Source organism: Quercus suber, unplaced genomic scaffold, assembly GCF_002906115.3.
Source record: "Quercus suber isolate HL8 unplaced genomic scaffold, Cork oak 2.0 scaffold_257, whole genome shotgun sequence".
NCBI lineage: Eukaryota > Viridiplantae > Streptophyta > Magnoliopsida > Fagales > Fagaceae > Quercus > Quercus suber.
Genome location: NW_027069713.1, coordinates 108,892 through 132,908, shown reverse-complemented (window position 1 = coordinate 132,908; position 24,017 = coordinate 108,892). Strand labels below are relative to the sequence as shown.

General features: G+C 35.3%; 1 protein-coding gene and 1 pseudogene across 2 annotated transcripts; both read right to left on the bottom strand.

Annotated features, from left to right (window-relative positions):
• Positions 1-813: 813 nt before the first annotated feature.
• Positions 814-2,760, bottom strand: LOC112023599 (12-oxophytodienoate reductase 1-like; annotated as a pseudogene).
• A 5,684-nt stretch (positions 2,761-8,444) lies between these two features.
• LOC112023586 (uncharacterized) lies at positions 8,445-22,368 on the bottom strand. Of its 2 annotated transcripts, none has more exons than XM_065781105.1 (28): positions 21,884-22,368; positions 21,562-21,655; positions 20,445-20,520; positions 19,357-19,421; positions 19,218-19,262; positions 19,010-19,110; positions 18,763-18,904; positions 18,043-18,104; positions 17,892-17,965; positions 17,734-17,804; positions 16,803-16,890; positions 16,646-16,718; positions 16,450-16,545; positions 16,117-16,222; positions 15,343-15,436; positions 15,170-15,253; positions 14,927-15,083; positions 14,494-14,687; positions 14,052-14,096; positions 13,768-13,796; positions 13,555-13,676; positions 13,244-13,291; positions 12,094-12,242; positions 11,708-12,006; positions 10,184-11,120; positions 9,957-10,028; positions 9,318-9,437; positions 8,445-9,231 (listed from the first exon to the last, which is right to left on the bottom strand). In XM_065781105.1, exons 1-28 carry the CDS (start codon positions 22,248-22,250, stop codon positions 9,187-9,189), a joined length of 3,855 nt encoding a protein of 1,284 aa, XP_065637177.1. In that variant the 5' UTR covers positions 22,251-22,368; the 3' UTR covers positions 8,445-9,186. The 2 variants fall into 2 exon arrangements, with proteins under 2 accessions (XP_065637177.1, XP_023911966.2); XM_024056198.2 differs by having other exon boundaries at positions 12,118-12,242; positions 21,884-22,367.
• Between the last annotated feature and the right edge of the window lie 1,649 nt (positions 22,369-24,017).

The window sequence follows — 24,017 nt, the reverse complement described above, 5'->3', positions numbered from 1 at the left end:
CGACCCCCCCGACCCCCTTCCTCCGCCCCTGGGTGAGATGTATGGATTTTAATGCATTATTGTTTGTATAAGTGGAATGATGTACCATTTTTCATGGTGAAATGTCCTTTTACATAATAGGATGTTTTATAAAATGCATTATTGTTTACATCAATGGAATTATGTATGTGTGTGTATATATGTATTCACTTATAATAAGGAGGTAGGAATGATTTAAACCCTAGTCAATTAAGGTACAAAACTCTTGATCATTACCCATTTAACTTTGACTTTAAGTTTAAGGCTCCAATTCATGGAGAGCTGGATTCTATGAGTCATTGGCCTAAAAGGAAAGACATTAGGAGAGTAGTATCAATCCACTATCCAACCCTCTAACTAGCGAGTAATTATTAGGTACTCTTAGAGTACTAATGAATACAAATCATCTACAATATTAATTAACTTTTTCATATTACTTTATTTTAATAAATTGAATAAGATTTGAAACCTATGATATTTGCTTAATGATAATTACTTATATTAAAGTATCAATTTGTTTCTTTTTTGTATAAATGGGATTCGAATCATATTATTTTTGTCTTATATCTAATTTTTATATTAAATAGCTTGCATTTAGTTTCTCAAAAAAAAAAAGCTTGCATTTAATGGTGACGGTCAAAAATTATGATAGACCAAATCAAGAGGCATTACCGCATTAGAAAGCTCCTTGTGGTAGATTCTATCAAAAGCTTTTATCTTAGGCCAAGAAGATGTTAGGCCCTTAGCAAAGTTTGTAGCCTGGAGTGTGTTCCAAACCAGACAATATGTCTGTACGATTATATATTTGTTAATGAAACATTAATAGTCTAGTAAGTTAAGTAAACCAACTTCCACCATTTATTTTGCCATGTGACATTTGTGTGTACAAATATGTGTACTTGGCTGTGTGAAATAGACACTGCCCTTAATTTTAAGTGTCAGGTTCAAGAAATGGGTAGTCTGTGTACCCAACAACAGGATCATCCGTGTAAAAGGTGTTTCTGTCATACTTATTAAGCTTTGCATTGATCTCAAATCTCCTAGGCAGATCCGGGTTGGCCAAAAACAAACGTCCAAATGCAACTAAATCAGCACTACCACTAGCAATTACTTCATTTCCTTCTTCCCTATTGTATCCACCCGCAACAATGAATGTCCCCTTGAAGGCCTTTCTCATGGGCAACAGACTACATTTGGTCTCATGCTTCTCAAACTAGGTAACCATCCTAGGCTCTATCACATGACAATAGAGTATTCCATATTTGTTCAAGGACTCAGCCATGTATAGGCCAAGAGCTTCAGGGTTGGAGTCACCAGAGTCATTGTAATCAGCAAATGGTGAGAGCCTAATCCCAACTTTTTCGGCTCCAATCTCATCAGCAACGGCTTTAACTACTTCTAGTGGGAAGCGACAACGATTTTCTAAGCTCCCCCCATATTCATCTGTTCTATCATTAACTTGATCCTACAGGAATTGAACAAGCAAGTAGCCATTGGCTCCATGAATCTCCACTCCATCAAAACCTGTAATTTTAACTGTGAACTTTCCTCTCATAACAACAGATAGAATTAAAGATTATAGAAACTAAGCAATGCACTACTTGAAGAAACTTCAGCCCAATAAAAGAGTGGTCACAAAAACCAAAGCAACTAAGCAAGCTAGCAGCCTGTTTCAATGCAATTGGGTTGATGTTTATACTATGAAGATATGGTCCACAATATAGAACCTTTAGTATCAATGCACACAATGGAATGTGAACTATGCCAATGGATGTCTAGTGAAAAATTGAACTTCTCAGTTAAAATAAGAATGACCTGCTTCCATAGCATTTTTTGCTGCAATTCTGAAGTCATTGACAATTTGTGAGATTTCATCAGTTCTTAGGCGTCGAGGAGGTGGGAATTCCGCAGCACTAGTGCCATCAATTTGAATCTGAGCTGTTGTTGGCTTGTCCGTGCAAGATATTGGAGGTTGGCCATTGGGTTGATAGCCTGTGGAACATGCTATTAGCACTCTCTTCTAACCTCAAGAAAACATTTTCCACACCAAAAAAACCTCTCTGAATAATACTCTCTTTGCCCTTTCTCTATTTATAAAAAAGAAATTTACAAACAATATTTTTTTTCTAAGACCAGTCACTTTCCCACTTCATTTGAACATGATAATTCTGTAACTCACAAACTTGTTAAACATGATAGCGATTTATCGGTGTGGATAGAAGGTGTTTCTCCACATCTTAGTGTTGTAATGTTAGCCGATATAACTGACTAGTTTTGATAAAGTTACTGCCATTTTCTCAAAAAAAAAAAATCATATTAGGAGTTTGCTTGCCATTTGAAGCACCCAGTCAAAAATATATAAATTCCTATTTGGGATATATTTTTATGAATGAAGTTTTTGCTCATATAATTATTTAGAAATACGAAAAAAAATATTAATGAAGCCAAACAATAGAAAATGTTTTCTAGTTCAATTTCAGATTCAGTACCCAGTAAAAGAGTCAGTTTTCTGAAACAAACCTATTTTTCACAAGCAGAGTATTAATATGGCACTAAAAATTCTAACCATGCAACATGAATACAACGAATAGAACAAAAGGGAAAAGAAGCGTTACAATAATCAGAAGTTCTCCCTGCATGCCAAAGTTGGCAAAAAAAATAAGCCACCTTTTTCATGAACAGCACTCACAATTGGTTCCCAAGCTTCAACTTGTTCTCTTGTCCAAACGCCTGGAGTATTTGGGTAACTTCAATAAAAGTAAAAATAAAATAAAGTATAGATAAGATGTTTTGTGCCTTGTATAAACGTAAGGAGGTTGTAATAAGTGCAAATGCATGGGCACAGTGAAAAATAAGGATCAATCTTTGGTCAATAATCATTCTAGAAAGCAGATTTCAAGAGCTACAAATATTGTAATTAAATTATTTTAGTCATTTTGAATAAGGTATCTCAAATTTATTTCGTTAAAAAAATATAATAACTAACATGAGAAATTATTTGGGTACTAAATACTATATAATTTCGTCGTCAATTATTTGATGGAGAATGTGAATTTCCGGTCTTCTTTTTTTTTTTTTTTTTTTTTTTGAGGAAAATTAAAAAAAAAAAAAAAAAAAAAATCTCCCAATAATAATCTCTCCCTTTGCCCCTTCTCAATTTATAGACCAAACATTGACTAATGGTCGACCAATAATTTTTTTCCGAATGATGTTTTTGTTTTCTAAAACTAGCCATTTTTCCACTTAGAGTATGTTTGGTATATTATAATAAATGTTGTAATGTAATAGTTATTCCTATGATTTAGCTATTCAATTGTTTGGTTATGTTTTGTTTAGTGTTCATATTGAACTATTGAAATCATAAAGGCCAAAAAAAAATTATAGTTTCATATTTGGGATCTATTTTTGTGAATGAAAGAAAATGTTTTCTAGTTCAAATTCAAAACCAAATAAAGAATCAATTTTCTATTAAAAAAAGAAGAACATTTTTCATGGAGACAGACAAGCAGAGTATTAACATGGCACTAAAAATTCTAACCATTAAGAATACAACAAATAGAACAAAAGGGAAAAGAAACGTTACAATAATCAGAAACTCGCCCTGCATGCCAAAGTTGGCAAAAAAATATGCCCCCTTTTTCATGAACAGCACTCACAATTGGTTTCCATGCCTCAACTTGTTCTCTTGTCCAAATGCCAGGAGTATTTGGGCCACTTTAAAAGTAAAAATAAAAGAAGTATAGATAAGATGTTTTGTGCCTAACATAAACATAAGGAGGTTGTAATCAGTGCAAATGCATGGGCACAGTGAAAAATAAGAATCAATCTATAGTAGTCAATAATCACTCTAGAAAGCAAAATTTTCACAAAAGAGCTACAAATATTGTAATTAAATTATTGAAGTCATTTTGAATAAGGTATCTCAAATTTATTATTTAGAATATAATAACTAATAGGAGAAATGATTTGGCTACTAAATATCAGTAGTCAATTATTTGATGAAATATGCAAATTGCCCATACTAGAACGCTACATTCTAATAATAAAATAAAATAAAATAAAAGGAAGATAATCTATTAATCTATTTATAGACTTGGTTTTACTTAAAGTAGTTTTTATTATTGTAATACAATGAATTTTTTTAATATTTATTACATCTTTTAGTTAATGAAATTTTAGTCATTACTAAAATCTATTTAATTCAAAATGCATACCTATTTTATTGGAACAAGGTATTATCAACAAAATTTGCATTAAGTTTATGCTCAAGTTAACATAATTTTAAATTTTGAGAGAAATTAGATTAGTTTCGGATCAGTTAGAAATAAATTTCAAGAAAGGATTTTATATCTAATTAGGAACACAAACACAAAAATTAGATTAGGTTGGCATTTTTGTTTTGTTTTTTATTTTAACTATTTATACCCATAGGAACACTTGTACCACTTATAAAGTACCATATTCCCAACTGTTTTTCTTAGCCTCTTAAATATGTATTTTTTCTTTGGATAATTCAATAATTATAATATAGGGGGCCTTTGAATTATGGTTCTCCTCATAAATGAGAGGAGACAAATGATTTTTTTTTTTTTTTAGATTCAAAATATTCTGAGAGATATTGATGAAATAGTGAGCAGAGGTCATTTGTTAGAAAATGGTTTCAGCACAATTAACATTAATAGGTCCCAAATTAGCTCCCAATTAACATTAAATGGCTCCAATCACTCCCATTTCAGAATTAATTGGTTCCTAATTTACTCTAATTAAAAGATAATTACACAAATTACTCATTGAATAATTAATGTTTAACTATCTAATTAATTAGGTGTATGCAACCTCACCATAAAATGTAGTCCTAACCAATTAAATTATGACACATCATTGTTCTTAAATTGATTACACCTATAACCAATTGAAATCAATTGTTCATAATCACATATAGTCGGACTCAATTTGTGATAATACATCTTAGCCATTAAAACTTGATTTGATAATAACTTTCAATCTAATGGTCCGATTAGGGCTTATGACCAGTCGATTTGATCGTTACAATATCAAGATCATTTTGGTGAAATGAGTCCAATGATCTAATGGCTAGAATCAAGATGCATATTTTTAAAGTGAAAGTACCATTTTACCCTCCATGTGAGGTTAAATGCGGGTTGCAAAATGGGGTGTCAACAATAGGTCTTTTGCTCTTATCCTTCTTTTTCTTGGGGTCGGTAGACACGGACCCAGGGGACGGGCTCGTCTGGGAAGGAGGAGGAGGGAGCTTCTGCTGAGCGAAAGTCGACCTAGTCTTCGGAGGAAGAGGGAGAAGCTTCTGTTGGGACTTCCCCGGCTGGCCCTCAATCAGGTTCAACAAGTGGGTGGTGAGCTTCCTCTTGTAACCCATTGTTGGCGGAAGAAGGGCTTCTGAAGCAAGGAAGTCTGCTTCGGTCAAATTAGGATCACCCAAGTCCCCAGAGGGTCCTCGGACTGATCAAGCTGAGCGAAAGCGTCAAACGCGTCCCCTTCCCTCTCTGGATCCTCCTCGGCAGCCTCGGCAAATACTTGGGAAGAAGAGGGGACGGCTAGCGTGGCAGCTTCCTGATCGAAGGGCTTCTTGAGGAACGAAAATCCGTCCTCGGTCACGGTAATCCTTTGAAGCCAAGGATCGTTGGCTCGGATGACGTGCTTTGAAACCGGGAACGATTTCTGGACAAGTTTATACCCCAAGATTATATGGGCGGCCCTAACTTGATTGTCGTCCTCGCTTATATAAACCGACGCTCTCAGCGCCTTCTGTAAATCTTCCCGGTTGACCAAATGAAAGTGGCGCTCAAAAACGTGCGGGTCTGCAAGGGGAAAACACCACCATGTTAACAAAAGGAAAAAGGGAAGAAAAAAGGGCAAAAAAACTTAAAACCCCTCCTACTCCTACTGCCCCACCTGGTGTCCCTTCCGTTGTTGGGCAATGAAGGTCATCGTGCCACTCCCCTGACACGATGAGGAAGTCCTTGTTCAGCCCCTTGTTGTACTCAGGGAGGCACTGGATAAGCCGCACCCTATCATCCCTCGTCTTCAGGTAATAAGACTTACCCTTAAGAAGCTGAAGATTGTAGCACCAGTTCACGTCGTGGTGGGTCAACCTTAGCCCCATCTTCTCGTTCAGGGTGTCCACACAGCCCAAAATCCTAAAGACGTTTGTCCCACACTGGATAGGAGCCAACCGAAAGTGCGTGAGGTAATCCCTCATCACCGGCCCCATGGGGATTGTCATCCCCCCTTCGAGGAAGGCGACAATGGAAATTACCACTTCGCCCTCCTGCCTATGTAAGCGCCAATCCCCATCCTCACTATATCTCAAACCTACATTGCCGGGAATTCTGTAGTCAACAATGAATTTCTCCATCGCCTCCTCAGTGTGGACATATTTCTTAAACCTACCCATCCCAGTTGATGCTTAAAGGAATTAAGAAAGAACAAGTGAAAGAGAAGGAGTAAAGGGGAAGAAAGCTCAGAGAGGGGTAGAGCAACTTACTGGGAAGAGGAGGAGCTCCTCGAACAGGCTTTTTTTTGGTGTTGGAGATGCGAGTGTATCTAAACTCAGGAAGGACGCACGAGAACTCTTGATTGCAAATAAGGAACAGGAAGAAGCGGTTCGTATGGGTATTTATACCCCAAATCGAAGAGTCGTGCGGGTTTTCCCGCCCATAAATGCGAAACAAACCTCCACCGTTGGATTGATAACGCTTTGTTAGACGTGGGGAACACAGAGCCACCTGAATTTAATGATGGGCACATTACGCACTCCGAAACGTCAGCAACATGCCTTGGGCAGATGAATAGACCCCCGTGCTGGCCAGAAGTAAGGCTCGACTGGGCACGGAACAGGCCCGAGGATGTCAAAATCCTCCTCCCCGCCCGAGGATGCGTGCAGCAAGATTTTGAGGGGCTATTGTGGGGCCAGAAAATTAGGTAACCTCGGCCCACTCCAAGCCAGGCCCAAAGGCCCACGCCGAGGATACAGGAGGTGTCCGAGGATGAAAGAGCGAGGACTGACCCCCGAGGTACATATCCGAGGAGGGCCCGCCCTCGGGCACTCGAGACCTCGGGAGAACACAAGGACCACCCCACCGAAGGAGACCCCTTGGCTGTCCGAGGAGGAGAGGGCCCAGTGCCACGCATCGACGACAGAAGCACGGCGAAGGGGCAAGCCCTGGGCGAACTGTCACCTCTGCATTGAATGAGCTCACCTAACCCTCCTGGCCGCATTAATGGGGATGTAACCCCTTGACAGGGCAACATCGATCAAGGTGAGCCACTTGAACACGAATAAGACTTCTAATGGGACGGACGGTCAGAAGAGAGGCCAGTAGATAATCAACAGAAGGAAAAAGGGGAGAGGGGGAGAAAGAGATATAAGAAAAGTGGGCAAAGAATGGAAGAATGAGAGGGACTCCTAGGCGATGTTAGTTTGAAGAGGGAGAACCTCCTCGGACAAGGGCCGAAGAGCTACACTCAGTTGTAAATTAGGCCTATTATCCTTCAATAAAAGAAAGGGGCTTGCATGCCGTTGCTAAGCTGTTAAGGCCTAAACCTTCGACCCACTCTCTAAAAATGTATTGTTGGAGAACCTTTACAAAACGAGTCCCTACAAACAGCATAGTTACGAGGTGGCATTGTATGTAGTAGTTGCATACATTGTCCCTCACATGGGGGTGGATCAACGATTTGTAAGTCCCACACCCATGTGAGAGGGAAGTTGCGAATAAGATTTACATAATCCATTCTTTTAAAAGCCCAAACCTCATTGAAAGAAATGACTTCATGAATCATAATTGCCTAGATTTAGTGTGACGAATTATGTGAAGGACACAACTTTTGGCACAACTTTGTGCCACAACTCGCCACATGGCAAGTTGTGATTGGTAAGGGTATGTCCCCACATGACCCATTGACATACATTTACCCATCACAACTTGCCATGTGACAAATTGGAGCATAAAGTTGTGCCAAAAATTGTGTCTCTAGCATAATTCTAGTGTGACTGCAAGTTCAAACATCATTGGATTGGTCACAATCTACAAGTACAATTACCATTATCAGGCAGCACGTAATGCTTGTGGTTTAAGATGTGTTAATTCATCTCATGTAAGCTTATGCATTTATGCCAAATCCAAGAACTTAACTACTTTAAGCATTATGTGTTTACATGCTATATGTTGCATAAATTTTTAATACATCCCATGTTTCGAGATCCTAGTTATTCGTAATAGAATTGAAAGGTAGGGTTGAAATAGGATTCAAACTCCAAACCACTTATTTTAATACCATAAAAACTACTTATTGTCCTAAAAAAAATTTGAGAATATTGTTCAAAAATTTTAAACTGTTAGAAAATTATGAATTTAAATATTTAATCATAATTATGATACCATCTCTTATCTTAAATGAAATGAAGATCTTAAATATGTGCAGCATTCCAAAATGCTCAATACAATATATTACAACCTGCAATGTTTTTTTCTCACTGGTCCTTGGATGTGATAAGAATGATACTAACATACAAAATGTCTTATCTTAATTGCAATTAAAGATTTTGATCTGTAAATCAACTCCAAAATGCTACTAAACTCCACCTTAGAAGTGGTCAGACTATACTATTTTTTTTGTTGATATAAACAAAAGACCAGATCAAAAATGACTTTAGGGCCATAATCATACCTTATAAACAACTTAATTAGAACCATAAACACCAGTCATCCAATCCAACTGACTACACCTTACCAGGAATAATCCAACTGGCTTCACCTTATCATGAGCTGCAAGGTCAACTAGCTCCTCAGTTCCTCTATAGGATATGGAAGACTGATGGTGCTGATACTGCTGCTGCAGTTAAGTAATTAGTGATTCCTCTACAATGCCCCAGGGCAACAGAATGCAGAATACAGTCAACCCCCATTAGACTTTTGGAGATTGCAAGAGTTGCTGGTGAATGCTCAACTCCCAAAAGCTAATCAAGGGGGTGAAGCACATCGACTGGAAACTCAACTTCCAAAGGCAACATCTTGCCCCAGCTTTTAATTTTCAAGGTGTAACCAAGGTATGGAGAAGCACATGATCTTCCCAAACTAACTTTTCAAAATCATATATGCATTTGAAGTCCAATATGCTTCTTCAAGATTAACCTTCTGAATTAGAAAGCAAGCCTTTCTTTGGTAGTTTTAACTGCAACATTACAAAAATGGAATGTAACTTCTAGCAATGTAAAATGCTCCAGAATCAAGGGCTTGAAACATCTCTTAATTTCTAACCTTCGATTTTGTAGTCCTCCAGCCTCCTGAATTCTGTTGCTGTGGGGAGTAAGAGAATTTATCAATGGAATTCAAGATGGCTTCTTTTTCCATGCCTGAGCCACTGGCTGGCAACAAAATCTACAATCATGCTTAAATATGTTATTTATCCTTTTCCAAAGAGAGTATGGTTCAAGTTACTGATTAAAATGATTTAGTACTTAAGATGAATTTGTGAAAATAAATCTTCATCACTATTTTAATAATATAGCCAAAAGAAATTTTTTTTTGCCTACCAAACATTCTAGGAACCAGAATCTTGCGATTGCTAAGTCATTAGTGACAACTTACAAGATAAGACCAACAAAAAATTCTTGATGCAAGAGGTTCTGAAATTTTAAATTCATGGGCATACTTATCTCTTTTTCTTTTTTCTTTTTTCTTTTTCTTTTTTTTGGTTCTATTCATCTATTTCCCATCATCCATCAGTTAACAATTTCAATTTTAGTTTCTTCTCATCTATCTTCCCTATCTTAACAGCTGCCATGCACACAAGCACACACATAAACCATAGGAGCATTTTTAAGTGTTATGACAATTAATTAACAACAATTTTAAGCATTACACAAATGACTGAGAAATCATATAATACAAACTTACCTTTTCCTCTGAAACCTTGTCAATTGATGTTTCAAGATTCTTAATTTCCAAACGCTCACGGTAAAACAATATCTGGCCATGATTTGCAGTCACAATAATAATTGTCAGTAGGGAAAGAGTTACCAAAGCAGGACTAATGGCATAAATCATAAGTACCTTTAAATCTAAGCATCAAACAATTGCAAGATTCAAGAACAATAAAATGTACTCTGAGTTTATTGGGATACCTTATTAAGTAAATGAACATTTGATGCATCAGTAGCCACAATCTGCACACCAAGGCAGCTGTTGGGGATACTGCAGAAAGGACAGAAAATGGTGTTGAATACACACCCATCTTCTTTACACCAAACACCCTGTCCCAGAGCACCTTCAGGTGTTCTGGAATAGAGCTGTGGATGAACAGATAAAATGTCAGTCATGACAACTTGTATGCTTGTAGGTGTATTCACATCATGAGGTTCCAATTTCTCTTTTAGAACAGATGCTAGGTGGACTTTCAATGATGATGTTAACAGGCACATTACATATAGATGGTTCTCAGGAAGACCCAAAGGGCTTTTGCAGAGAAAACAAGAAATTTGTAATCTTTTCTCCACAAAAGAAATAGGAGGCACACATGAAGCAACATAATTGTCCTTTGTGAGCAATTGAGAAACACTGGACTTCTTAGATTTGTGTACTGCACAACTAGACTCTAAACCAAATTCAATTCTGCGATTTGCATCTTTGCTAGCCATTGAGCTTCTTGTTAAACCAGTATAGACAGGGGTTATAGCATTGGGGGCATCAGATTGTTCATCTTCTATAAGGTTAATAAGTGGAGCTCCCATGGACTTTCTCCTTTTTTGGGTATGAGAATTAACACTTAAATTCAAAGATGATTCCATATCTGGCATAGAACTGTAGGTGTTCATAGTGATATTCTTTTCAGGAGTAACTACCACTGAACACTGGGCACCAGAAAGTGATTTCCCTTCGCTAGCTAAACAGATTGAATGAACTGATACATGATCTGGAAATTCAGTAGAATCCTCAATTATGGTTGAACAAGAGTTTTCATCCTTAGACAAGGATCCTGGACTAGTACAGCATGGGGTTTCTTTGACATTAGATACATATGGATCTTCAACAGAGAATGCCATGGAAAAATCCTCAGAGCACCTGCAAAAAGATGACCTTTCCTTGTAATGTAGTTGTAACTGTTTCATAATTACTTAAACAGTCAGGAAGATATTTCATAATTTCCCAGCTGATTACTGTAAGGCAAAATTTAGATAGCAGATGCTGAAAAGTAAGTCAGGGGCCTCAACAACACACAGACTGCACAAATCAAAAACACCTATCATGGATGGATAATTTTTATACAGAACATGTTATTGCATGAATAACTTCTTTCTTATTTTTTGCTCAAGACAGGAATTATGTCTATCTGATCCAGCTAAAAAAAGGTAGAAATTAAAAGAAGTCACAAAATTAAAGTTCATAATTTTTGGCTCTCAGTTCCATTTACTACTATCTGGTTCTTTTATTTTATTCCCTCTTGGTAAGTGGTGGGAGACCTTTAACCCATACAGCATAAGCTACTTTCCTGCTCACACTTCTACCTAGTAAAACTCAAAATTTTGATCCAGAATCTTCAAGAGGCTGCTTCAAATCATTTTACCAGAAGACCAGTGGTCTGTCCGGTTACCCAGAAGAACAACACTAATAATTTACAAAAGTATTGAACAAAGGGATTCTGGAGCTACCTTGTGTCTTTCTGAAAACTGCACTCAAGGTCAACATATTCTATACAGTTGCTAGTGTCCTCATCCATTTTCAGAGATGCCTGAACTTTGACATTACCTTGAGATTTCTGCAAAGGAAGGGAAGCATCATACTTTGTCATAGAAATCCTTTTCCGTCCATAATGATCAGACTTGTTCAGTTTCTGATTTTCATTTCTTCTAAGCCCTTTACTTTGACCCACAACAATCGCACTTTCAGACTTTTCCTCTTTAATGTCAAAATTCTGTAACACATTTACAGTATTCTTCCCAACCCACTCCTGCAAGCAAGTGAACCTCTTAGCATATATAGTTCATCCAACAATTTAAACATTAAAGAAAAAGAAATTGGAAATTAGATTAACAACCAACAATGGCAACGTATACCGGACCTTCACATCTTCAAAAAACAATTTTAATCCATCTTTTGAGGAGTCAAAGCTGTCATATTGTCTAATTGACTTCCTTAGCCACTTTGATACGTATGCTCTATTCCTTTCTTCCTGATAGCGCTCATCTGCTTGCAAAAAACAATTACCCTCAAAGTCAAAGGTAGCTAGGTTAAAGGGGATAGTTCAATCAGCATTAAGATACCAAAAATTGAAAAAAAAAATGATATTAAAGAAAATTTTGACTTGCAGCAACCCCCAACAGAGGTAATAATAATCTATATCTATATATATATATATATGTATATCTAAAAGCTAAAGTGTAGCATTTATTGTTACTACGCTCTTCATCACAGGTAGTCTTTCTCCCTCTCTCTTATAGCTTTGGTTTGATTTTTGTTTAAGTTAATAGTTAGTTATTTTGGAATTGAGAATTTGAATTTATATCAAAACACAACATTGGCTATGCATTTGAATGTGCCTATCAATTATTTGGGTAATATTAAGTGTAATTTTGTTATCAGTTTTGATTGTCATGATAATTTCCTTTAAGAAAATGAAGAATTTGAATAATTTATTTGAAACTTAAAAAGTTTAGTTGTACAAAAAAAATTAGAAAAATATAGCACACTATAACATAATTTTGAAGAATATAAACCACCTCACAAAGGAATAATATCCATCAAACACACTCAAAATAATAAAATGATATATTGTTAGAGATAGAAAGATGGAAAATAATTTTAGAAATTGTTTAACTTTTAGGGAGAACAAATCATCTTCAATAAATTTTAGAGAACAAATTATACATTATATCAAAATTACAAAATAATTATTTATTCTCACACATCACGTGGGTTTGCGGCTAGTTTAATTGAAGTTTAAGACACTACAGAATTTGAGCCTGAAGTTACCACTCAAACCCAAAAAAAAAGGGTGGGTTGCTACAGCTGCAGGCAGAAGCTTTATAGTTAATCTAGGAATCTGAAGAGTGCATAAAAAATCTCACCACACTTGCCTGATTGGACACAGGAAGTATTTTTCTAGGAGATATAAAACTTGCATAGAGATAACTATCAATGAAGCTGATTGAAAAGGACAACAAAATCAGTAAGCCCAAAACATTTACCTAATAGGATTATGGCTCCATAATCAAACCTATGTCGTATACAACGTCCTGCAAAAAGAAAAAGGTGGTTACTTTCTTAAAAAAATTTATAATAATAAAAATAATTACCAAGCTCAACAACTATCAGAGATGCATAAAAACTTGTCATTTAAATGTGATACAAGAAATTGCAGAGAAAAATATTTCAGCTGAATAAAATAATAAAACACTTCATATCCCTCAAAAATGCAATAAAGTTTTATATATATAAATATAAATACAATAATCAATCCAATTAGAAACATAGAAAGTGAAATCATGACAGAGCATACCTGCAGCTTGATTTAGAGCTCGGAAGGCTTGGTTACAGTACCACTCATTCCCACTTAGAAGGCCTTTGGATGATTTATGTGTATCATTATATTTCTTCTTTAACGATACTTGAATATCAAACCTGATAAGAAGTTCCAGCAATCAGAAAATTATATCTTATTTAGCAATTATTTCTTCTTCACAAAACATCTAAGAGAGGAAAGAACTCTTACATGTTGGGAAAAGGAATTCCAACAATTATCTGAGATAGTCAAGAACTCACACTATCAATAGTCAACAATCATTTAAGTAAAAGATAGGAATAGACATTTTCTAATTAAAATTAATACTTTTAGTTAATTAAGATTCAGTAATTTACAAAGAGTCAAAGACACTAAACAATAGTTTTTTATTCTCTTCCACTAGTAGAAATGTCTTGCAGGCTGAAGTGGCAATAGACCACTACCCAAAACCAAAAATAAGAAAATTGACATCAGGCTTCCGGCAAAAAGGATACAACCACACGGGCATTATCATCAGAGAAGTCAATTCCTTCTGAAACCTGAAAGCATAATATAATGAGCATATGCAAACTCAACAAAAGGATCTATTATTTACAAGACTGCACTTTGGCTATTATAATGCTAGAACAGCATGATCGCCTCATGTCTTTGAAATTTAAAAAGGTTAATTAGTAATTTTTACAAACAGCACCAGTGTCCCATGGTACAAAAATATGTGCACCATAGCTCCATAACATACATTCTTTCAGAAATTAAACAACATAGAAGACCAAAATGACCATGTTAATTACAAGTGCAAAATCTGGTGATGCCAACCAAAAGAAACTATTTGGAGTAGAAGATAATGTCAACCTTTACGTTTAAATTCTTTTTCCTAGAATGAAGCTATAACTAAAAGTAAAAGGTTACCGTCAGTAATGAAATTTAAGTGCATACCTTTCCTCGGAAAACTGCCAGAAACGCAGCTCCTTTCTTGAAATTTTCTGGGGACTCAACCGTGTTGAAGTGATTAAGGTCTGTTTTCTTTACCCGACTCTTTCTCCCAAAAGCAGGTTTATTGCCTAGACGAATTGAGTCATAGTAACCTTTCAAAACAGGTTCAAAATCATCTTGGCTTCCTCCTCTTGGCTCTGCACAAACCAAAGCAAAATAAGCACTCTCCGTAATCTATATAATTAAAAGTACTGCTAAGAGACAATGAAAAATCAACTCGGGTACAAATGCCAAGTAAGATGGGCTCAACTTTAACATCAATGCTAAAAAAAAGCACTCAGTGACTTAGCATTGTTCATTACAATTTATAAAAGGAATATTGCTCATTAAAAGATTAACATACACAAGGGTTAAAAGGGGACAGAGGAAGTCTTACCAACAAAAAGGGATTTTTTTGTATTTAGCTGTGACCATTGACCAGTTTCAGACCAACGATTGCATAGTTTCTCCATCAGCTTATAACTTGGGAAGAACACTAGACAACCTCCTGGAACAATGTTAAAAATCTCCTCTAAAGATTTCCCAAGTGCATCCTTCACAACAAACAATAAATTATACACAAATTAAAGGAGAATACATTATCAGATTAATTAAAATCAATGAGAAAAGGAAGAAATACCTGAAATGCATATGCATCTGCTGTTTTATAACTTGCATTCAGTGGATAATTACCTGGACCAGTGGGTATTATAGCAGACCACACCTGCAGTGACAAGGTTGATAAGCCATAGTAGAATAGCTGTGAACCAAGACAAACCAATGCATACAAGGGAAAAGTAATGCCATTCAAACCTGTGACTCAACATCAATCACATGTGGAGCTTCCAAACAAGTTCCAAACTGAACCCCAAGCTCAGATGAAAAGGTATTCATTGGAGACAAAGTCCTAAATTACCAAAAAACCTAGGTGAGTAATATTGTAGAATGAAAATTTTACTTTGGGACATGGCGACAGAAGAAAAATTGTGGGGAACTTAAAAAAACACAACCAATGATCTGTGAATTTCCCTTCCCTTCAAGTTGCAGCACAGTCTGAGACATCATATATGTCAATTTTTTTGTGAAAGTTAAGAGTGCGTGTGTGTACAGCAATAGTTATGCTAACTTTATTTTAGCAAATTACTATGATGGCCTATTTTGGGAAGAACATGACCATCCAGGCAGGTCAAGAGAGGTCAATTTTGAACATTATGAAGTCCTTTTGCTAATGGACATGCTTGCCCAGATAGCTGTGGACACAAGAATATTACAAAGTTGTAAAGAGTCAATTCCTACTTTCTGGTCTAGTAATTAGGATTGAGATCCATTGGTATTGCACTGGATGGAATTAGTTTACAGGGTTAAGATTAAAAGTTTAAAAGTTGACTTTTTCCCTCAGTCCTTCGACCAGAAAACTTTTACTTTTTAACTTTCTTATTCAAGGGCTGAGGGGAAAAGTTACAAACTTAAATTTTAATCTCAGCCCTTGAAACTGATTGCACCTGGTCACTGGATCTCAATCCAGTAATTAAGGATCACAACTACAACTCTGTTAGCAGTTCAAGTGTGCTTATGCAGTACGCTTACCCAGATGTTAATATGACAGACAAAGAAAGATCAGCAATGTCTCTAAAAACAACAGCTGGATTCAAGCACCACAAACTGAAAGTATGTGTCCAATTGCCAACTTTTCCTGATACAAAAACAAAATCAAAAGTAGTGACTGAACCTTAGCTGCAGCAGTAACTTGTCTCACAAAAAGAGTCAAGAGAGACAAAAGAATGGTGATCTAAGTTCTTCGCGACAATAATAACAGCAAAGTGATTAAAAAAATCAATAACCAACAAACCAATATGACATGATTCAAACTTCAGGTAGTGAACCTTCCAGAAAATCTACAAAAGATAGCCTTCCACTTACCAGCATCTCTTTTGACACATCGTTGTAAAGCAAGCTGATAATCAAAAATGTGACTCCCATTTCTTGAGAAAAAGTAAGTTAGAGAAGAGAATAACCCTGCATAACATTTTCAAAAAACAGTCAATTGCAATAATTAGTCTTGAATAGCCAATAGATAAGCTCAGGATACAAAAACATGAAAATATGTAGGCTGTACCTTCCAAAGTTATTACTGACATGCCACTTAAACGTGCTACATCCGACTCTAAATCTGTAGCAGCTTTAATTGCCTTAATCAAATAAATAAAGAAGTTTCAGCAGAAAATGAAAAGAATCAAGCCCCAATGAATTAATAAATCTTATACTCGAGATACCTTTGTGGCACATTCTAGCAAGATTGGGAAGCACTGCTGTGAAATATTAGCCTCTCGGAGCTCTCTTAAAGCCTTATCACCAGTCCAACTGAGATATATTTAAAAAGAACAAAAAGAAGAGAACGCTCATGATACTCATATACTTCCTTTATTATTGGTATAATGGAAGCAGAAACAAAACAATTTATTGCAAATACGATGCACCAAGTATGCTAATATACCACAAGAGAAATTTAATTAGGATTATAATTTAAGCAGTTCAGTATAAGGCTACAACAAGTAGCTTTTCTGAGAAAAGTAAATAATTAAAATTAAAAATCATGCTAATGAACAATCATTTCCTGTTGAAAAAGATACAAATGACAATTGATTTAGCCATAAGTTGACAAGTATCAGGTGAACCAAGAACAAAATCTTATGATAAACCACCAATAAAGAAAGCAGAGTAAAAACCAAGGAAAATTTTGATAATTGGTATGCAAATCCAACACATAACTGACCCACATACACCTCATGTGCCATGTACCTCAGAACACTAATATTATCAAGATTGATAATTTACCCAAAACTATGATGCATTATAAAATTTCTGATATCTTAGAAGCCTGCATCTAAATTAGACACATGATATCTTTCGTTCTTGAAAATGGGATTAAGGAGACCACAACACTTTTCTAATTTTCCAAGGAATTTCTGTAGACACCCCATTTTATCAGGGTCTCACAATTTCATAATTAAAAGTGGAATGTCTCTTAAAGAAATCAAGTATGATATAATATTTGGGCCAATAAAATGTTTATATGGAATAGCTCCTCTATGGCTAAACACGTGTCCAAAAAAAGCAAGGCCAATCAATTTAATTTGCAAGACCATTAGCTTCTATTGTGTTTTGGCAGCATCACAAGCATTGTTAAGAAACAAATCGGCTCACCAAGAGATGTGGTGCTGGAAGTCACGTTTCTCCAGTGTACTTTTCCTCCGCTCAATCCAACTTATAAGGTCCTAAACATTAGTGACACTCATTGGACCATTACATCATAAAGGAATTTTGGACAAAACTACTGTGAGAATAGCATCTAAAACAATCACCTCTGTCATTTCATATAAAGGTTGATAGGTTAGAACATCCACTGTGCAGAGATGCTCTAGTTCCGTCTGCAACTCTTTCAAAAGGTACAACAACTATAAGCAACTCATAAGATCATGCAAAAAATAAAAAGGTATTGATTTCATAACCTACTGTACAAAATGTCTTCTTCAAGATCCACACTGCCAGCGTCTCGAGCAATATCCTCTATGTTGCTGCAAACAAGTTATATTCATTTAGAAGTAGAGAAACTGATATGAAATTCTTTTTAAAAAAAAATCCAACCTTAATAACTTGTTGAACATGAAATACATTTTCTAAAGAACAAAATAGACACGCATGTATCTGGAGGCAAGCATATAATCCATGCCCTAAACAGGCAGATGTATTGTTTTTACAGATCTCCAAAAGGAGATGCTAATAAACTTGATATTTAAGAACATGCAGAGCATTAATATAAATGCACTGTCTACATTGTGCTTTAGAAAACTCCCTCCACATGTTGTGACATGGGATTGTATGGAACATCAAGAATTATATAAAATAGAACTTTTTAGGGAACCCCAAAGTTATGCCAACTGGCAAGATTAAAATCAACAAAATCTATCATGAAATTCATGTATACATATCAGGGAAAAAACTACTTTGCACTCCATGAAGAAAAAGAAACCAATCTATGAAATTGCATATTCTCCCAAAACCAGTGTAGAAAAATGAGATTTAAGAAATTAGAAATTCAACACCTATCAGTCAAAAATCCTATTAATTGTCTAGGTTATACACTGTAAACTTATTGATTTCTTTTATTATTCACATTCTCTCAACAAGGTTCTAAAAAGTTAAAAAGTAATTAAATGAGGTTGTGAAACATACTGGGCTTCATCAAGAATCACAATGGCTTCTTTAATATCTACATCCATCGCTCCTCGAATGATTGGATTAATGACGTAGCTGTATGGACAGAAAACCAATTGTGCATCATCTGCCATAGAACGTGCTGCATAATATGAACAACCTAAAGAAAATAGAAAATTGCTGTTTAGATTTTTTTTTTTTTTTTAAAAGCAACATGACATGTGTTAGAAATAAATTTAATAAATATGAAAAAACAAAAATGAACCTTTCACAACTTGTCCAACTCTCACAAGATCTTCTATATCATGAGCCTCATGGCATCCTCCTTTCTGCAGTGATGGATGTCCCTTGACTTTATGTGCATTTCTATTTGCAATAAAGAAATTAGATTGCTATTACTTCAATGTAACATAGCGCCATTAATAAAGAGAGTTAAAATTTAGGGAGCATATACAACTATAGATATAACTCACTTAAATTCTGGGCATCCCACTTCTCGATCCCTCAAAAGCAACTTGCTGGAAGTTTCCAAACACCATTGTCAGCCAGGATATATAAAGGAATTATTCTAATATACATATTAAAAAAAAAGTCTTTAGGTCAAAAAGGCACCATTCTTCATCAATATTATCTTTCCCTCGTATATGCTTGTTTGTGCAGTAGTGCTTCCTAGACGCCTGGAAGAAATTTTTTTTTTTTTTTTTTTTGGGGGGGTGAAGAAGAGAAAGAGAGAGTCAAAATCAAGAGATTTTTTTTTTTTTTTTTGGGGGGGGTGAAGAAGAGAAAGAGAGAGTCAAAATCAAGTTCAAAAAAGCTGTTTGCCCCTATGGAATAGAAGATTGCAAATTCTAACCCATATATCCAAAGATAACTAAATAACCATCCAAAAATGTATCTTTCTTGCAAGAAAGAAAGTTGGTTTTGGAATGGTCACTTAACAATAGGAAATAAAGAGAAAAAAAAATCTCAAAGTGTTTAAAAGCTTAGAATGTACTCCAGCTTATCCATCCAATTTCAACTATATTGTTAATTACACTTGGCTGCACTTTGGACAATATAGGAGATAAGCCAATCAAATGATATTTTGACCTGTAACAACAAGAAAATAGGACAAATCCAAATGATCCTAAATATTTTTTAAAAGCAAAAACAATATTTGTTTAATTGACTAGATTTCAAGCTATACCTTATGAATTAATGTAAACCACTAAATAACTTTTTATTGGATTAATATTTTGAAAATCCCACCATTAGATTACATGTTCTACTTGTTCATGTCAATTGAATTTACTATAAACAAGAGTTTCACCAGGTGTAACTTGAACCTAACTCTTGTTCAATTAATAGATTCAAAGACCTATTTAGCCAGATGCATGCAACTGTCAAGCATAAGAAATATCCATATAAAATGCTTACAATTGACATAATCATTTAAAAATTAAAAATAAATAAATTAATAAAAACTCCTGATAGGAAAACTGATCCATTTACAAATAATAATACTTCTATTGGGATAATAAAAAGATCATATTCAAGAAAATAGACTAAACACTACAATGAGGGTAGATAATCACACAAATTTCCATCATATAATGTCTAGGGATTTGAGAATCCTGATAACTCAAACTAATTATCAGATACATATATAGGAGAAATGATTCCAAACTGAAAATGAACTGACAAGGAAAAGGTAAACCTACCAAAACAGCCATTGGGACCCGATAAGCAGTTTTTCGATATTCACGAATTACTTGGGAAATTTGTGAATGTGTCCTCCTTAAATAAACAAAAAACAGTTCGTAACCATTATGGAATTCAACATATGACAATACCAAACCAAAAAAATTGCTCTAATACAAATGAATTTGTAAAATCTTCATTCAAACTTCTCAAATACTTCAAGCATTATTTAGTTAAAAAAATTTGAGAAAGCAATTTGGACTTCAATTTTTTAGTTTTAATGGCTTGAATACAATATGACAAGCACCAGTTTTTTCTATTGATGAATTTCATGAATGAATTTAAACCTCATTAATATGAGAATTTGAAATAGTTAAACGTAAGATATTTTTTAAATTCACAACACACAAGTGTTTTTTAGAGCAAATCCTCAAACTCAAACGCATCATGTGTTGTTCCAATTTTGTTGGTAAGTTACACACGCACCCGATGGGTCTTGAACCCACAACATCACCCTCCACCTGATATATAAGGGGAGGAGATTCCAGTTCAGCTAAAGCTTATTAGGGAGTTGTTCAAATTCACATGAATCAATTCATATTTTTACTATCAATAGTGCTTTGAATCCCTTGATTTTAAATTCTCGGATTCAAATGCAACTCAAAGGTAAAGACAAAGATAATTAATGTACATACCCAAATCCTTAAATTTTATGTTTTGACTGAATCATTGATAACGATGACAAGAAGAAATGATTGATGTCAAATTGCAGACAGTTTCAAATTAGAATCTCAAAAGCTATAGAATCAATTTTGCTCCATGAAATTGTAACTATAACTCTACATGAGAAGATGGGTAATCCCTATCTCAACATCAAAGAACAATATCAAAAATAAAACACACAACTAAATAAATAATTGAACTCAGTCTAACATATGAAAGTACATTTGAAAACTGAAATGCTTCTAGTGGCACAAACTGCAGTATCAGTAAACTAAATAACCACTAGAATTTTATGTGAAGTTTCAATAACAATCCTCATTACTTTCAAAAGCAAACTATCTAAATATACAACACAACACAACACAAATAGAAAAATAGAAGCTTCCAACCGCGAACCAATAGAATAAAACTTACGATGCATAAAATATGGTGGGTGCTGCCTTTTTCTTTTGATTCTTGTTGTTTGCTGCAGATTGAGTTGGGTCCAAATTTTCCGGCCCTGCATTACCTAATAAAAATCACAATGACAGTTTCATAGCACATCAAATATCGAAATAGAAACACTGATCAAGGGACTGTTTGCCCCATTTCATAAATTGAACTCCACCATCAAAATTCATCAACCACAAAATCCAATAACCTAAAAGTTCAGAACTAAATTCTCACTCTCTTTAAAAACCCTAGCGCATTAAGGCTATATAACTTTCAAAATCAATCTTGAAAATCGTTGTTATACCTGAAGGTTCCACTTCTGGAACGAATCCGCCACCGTGAGCGAGAGGATCGGTGAAAGCCTCGGGATTGGGCTTGGAGTGAGTGAGATTGGCGAACTGGTTCTTCAATTTACAGCTCTGCTGCCAAGCGAGAGTGGAGCAGAGAAGCGAGAGCGATTTTCCGGTACCGGTCGGGGACTCGAGGAGCGCGTGACAGTGATTCTCTCTCTGGGCTCGATCCAGGGTGGAGATGACCCGACCCATGAACGCGAGCTGCGACCCGTACGGCTGGTACGGGAATTCGACTTGGATGCCTCCGATGTGGTACACATTTTTAGGGCTCTTGATGTTTGGGTCTGGACCTGGAGGAGTTGGAGTTGCAGAGGCCATTTCTGTGTGTGTTGTGGTGAGGGTTGGGTTGTGATGATGGGGTTTGTGTATATATATGTGTTTTGGTATTTTGGGGGGTTTTTTGGCGGGAATTGGATTTTGTGGGAATTTTGACTGATCGGGTAGCTTCCTTTCTACACTCTGCTTTGAAACTATTACAAACCTCGCAATGGAACCATTTGTGGTATGCCACGTGTCGGAGGTAAAAAGAATGTAATTCATTTGTGTAGTTTATATATGAAATAATGTAATAATCAAAATATGGTTTTAATAGTTTATATGAAGACATGCTCACGAGAAAAATCATTGTTGATCGAATGAGTTTTCCAATTTTTATTTTATTTTTAGTTTGTTATGCTTTAAATAACATGGTTAGCTTCTTTTTAAAAAAATAACATGTTTAAATGAGTTGCATGAATCATGACATGAAAGCTCAATAAATTTATAGAATACAGATTTAGGTTGAGCGAGATGGGTTTCAAATACATTTCATCTTGTACCCTAGCCCTTGATCCTGTATGTAATTTTACATTTTTTTTAAATAATCTAACTAGGAGTAAAGGTTTCACAACTTCTCCTATAATGTAACTAGGAGAAGAAGTATTGTAATTATTTATTTGTTTTGTTGTCATGTAAGGTGAGCGTTTTTATGAAATAAAATTGTTGTTTTCAGTTTTGATTTTGTTTTGTAAATAAATAACTAGCACATCAAATGCAAAACCCTTGATCTATGATATAAAATTTATTTAATTAAGCCATTACTTTGAGACTCATATTTAACCCATTAGGTGGTGATTCTCACGTTTTATGAGGAACATACAATAATAATGAAAAGCACAAGTGACAAGTCTAATCATGAAGTTTGTGGGCCGTTTGGTATAGGAGTTTAAACACATGTTTTTAGTTTGTAAACAACATCACAAGTATTTTCACACACTTTTTCAACCACACGTATTTCAAAAAAAAATAAACAATGGTGCAGTTTGGCCTCAACGTCTGCATCTGGAGGCTGCGTTTTCCTCCTCTCTTTTTTTTTTTTTTTTTTTTCGGAAGTGAACAGTAAAATCACATGATTTTACTGTACAGAGACAAAAAATACTGTTCATGCACTGTTTGGCACTGTTCACGCACTAAAAAATATTTAAAATGGGTCCCACGGTACTATTTACACATTTAAAAATTATTTTGCTACAGTTTTTCTGTTTTCAGTTTTCAGTTTCAACAACATAAGTTCAATCCAAACGGACCCAATATAACTAGAACAACATTACCCAACAGCTCATATATTATTGTGAACTATAAAGCATTAATGCTCTCATGATGCTATTCAATTAAAGTTGAATGTGAGAGTTATGGGTGGCATGGTTAACAAGCTAGACCGCAAATTTTGCGGTCAAAGTATAAGATATATATATATTATATGAGAAATTGGAGGAAAGCCAAAACTCATTAAATTTTGAAATGATGAAAGTACAATTCACCTTACCTACCTCACAAAATATATAACTGACGAGTAGCATATAAATAGTCGTCCATTACTTGCAAACCGTCCATGACAGTAACGAGTAAGGGTATGGACGAGTGTATGTGTATTAACTCCAGTCAGCAATCAATGACTGGGCAATGAATAGCATAAAACCGTTACCACCATCCAATAATGCAGAATTAAGGACCGATTACAAACAGAAAACATTGGAGTTAATTTGCAATCATTAAGCATTGATTACCCGGTTGCAACATAACGGTATTATGAGTATTAACTCAGCC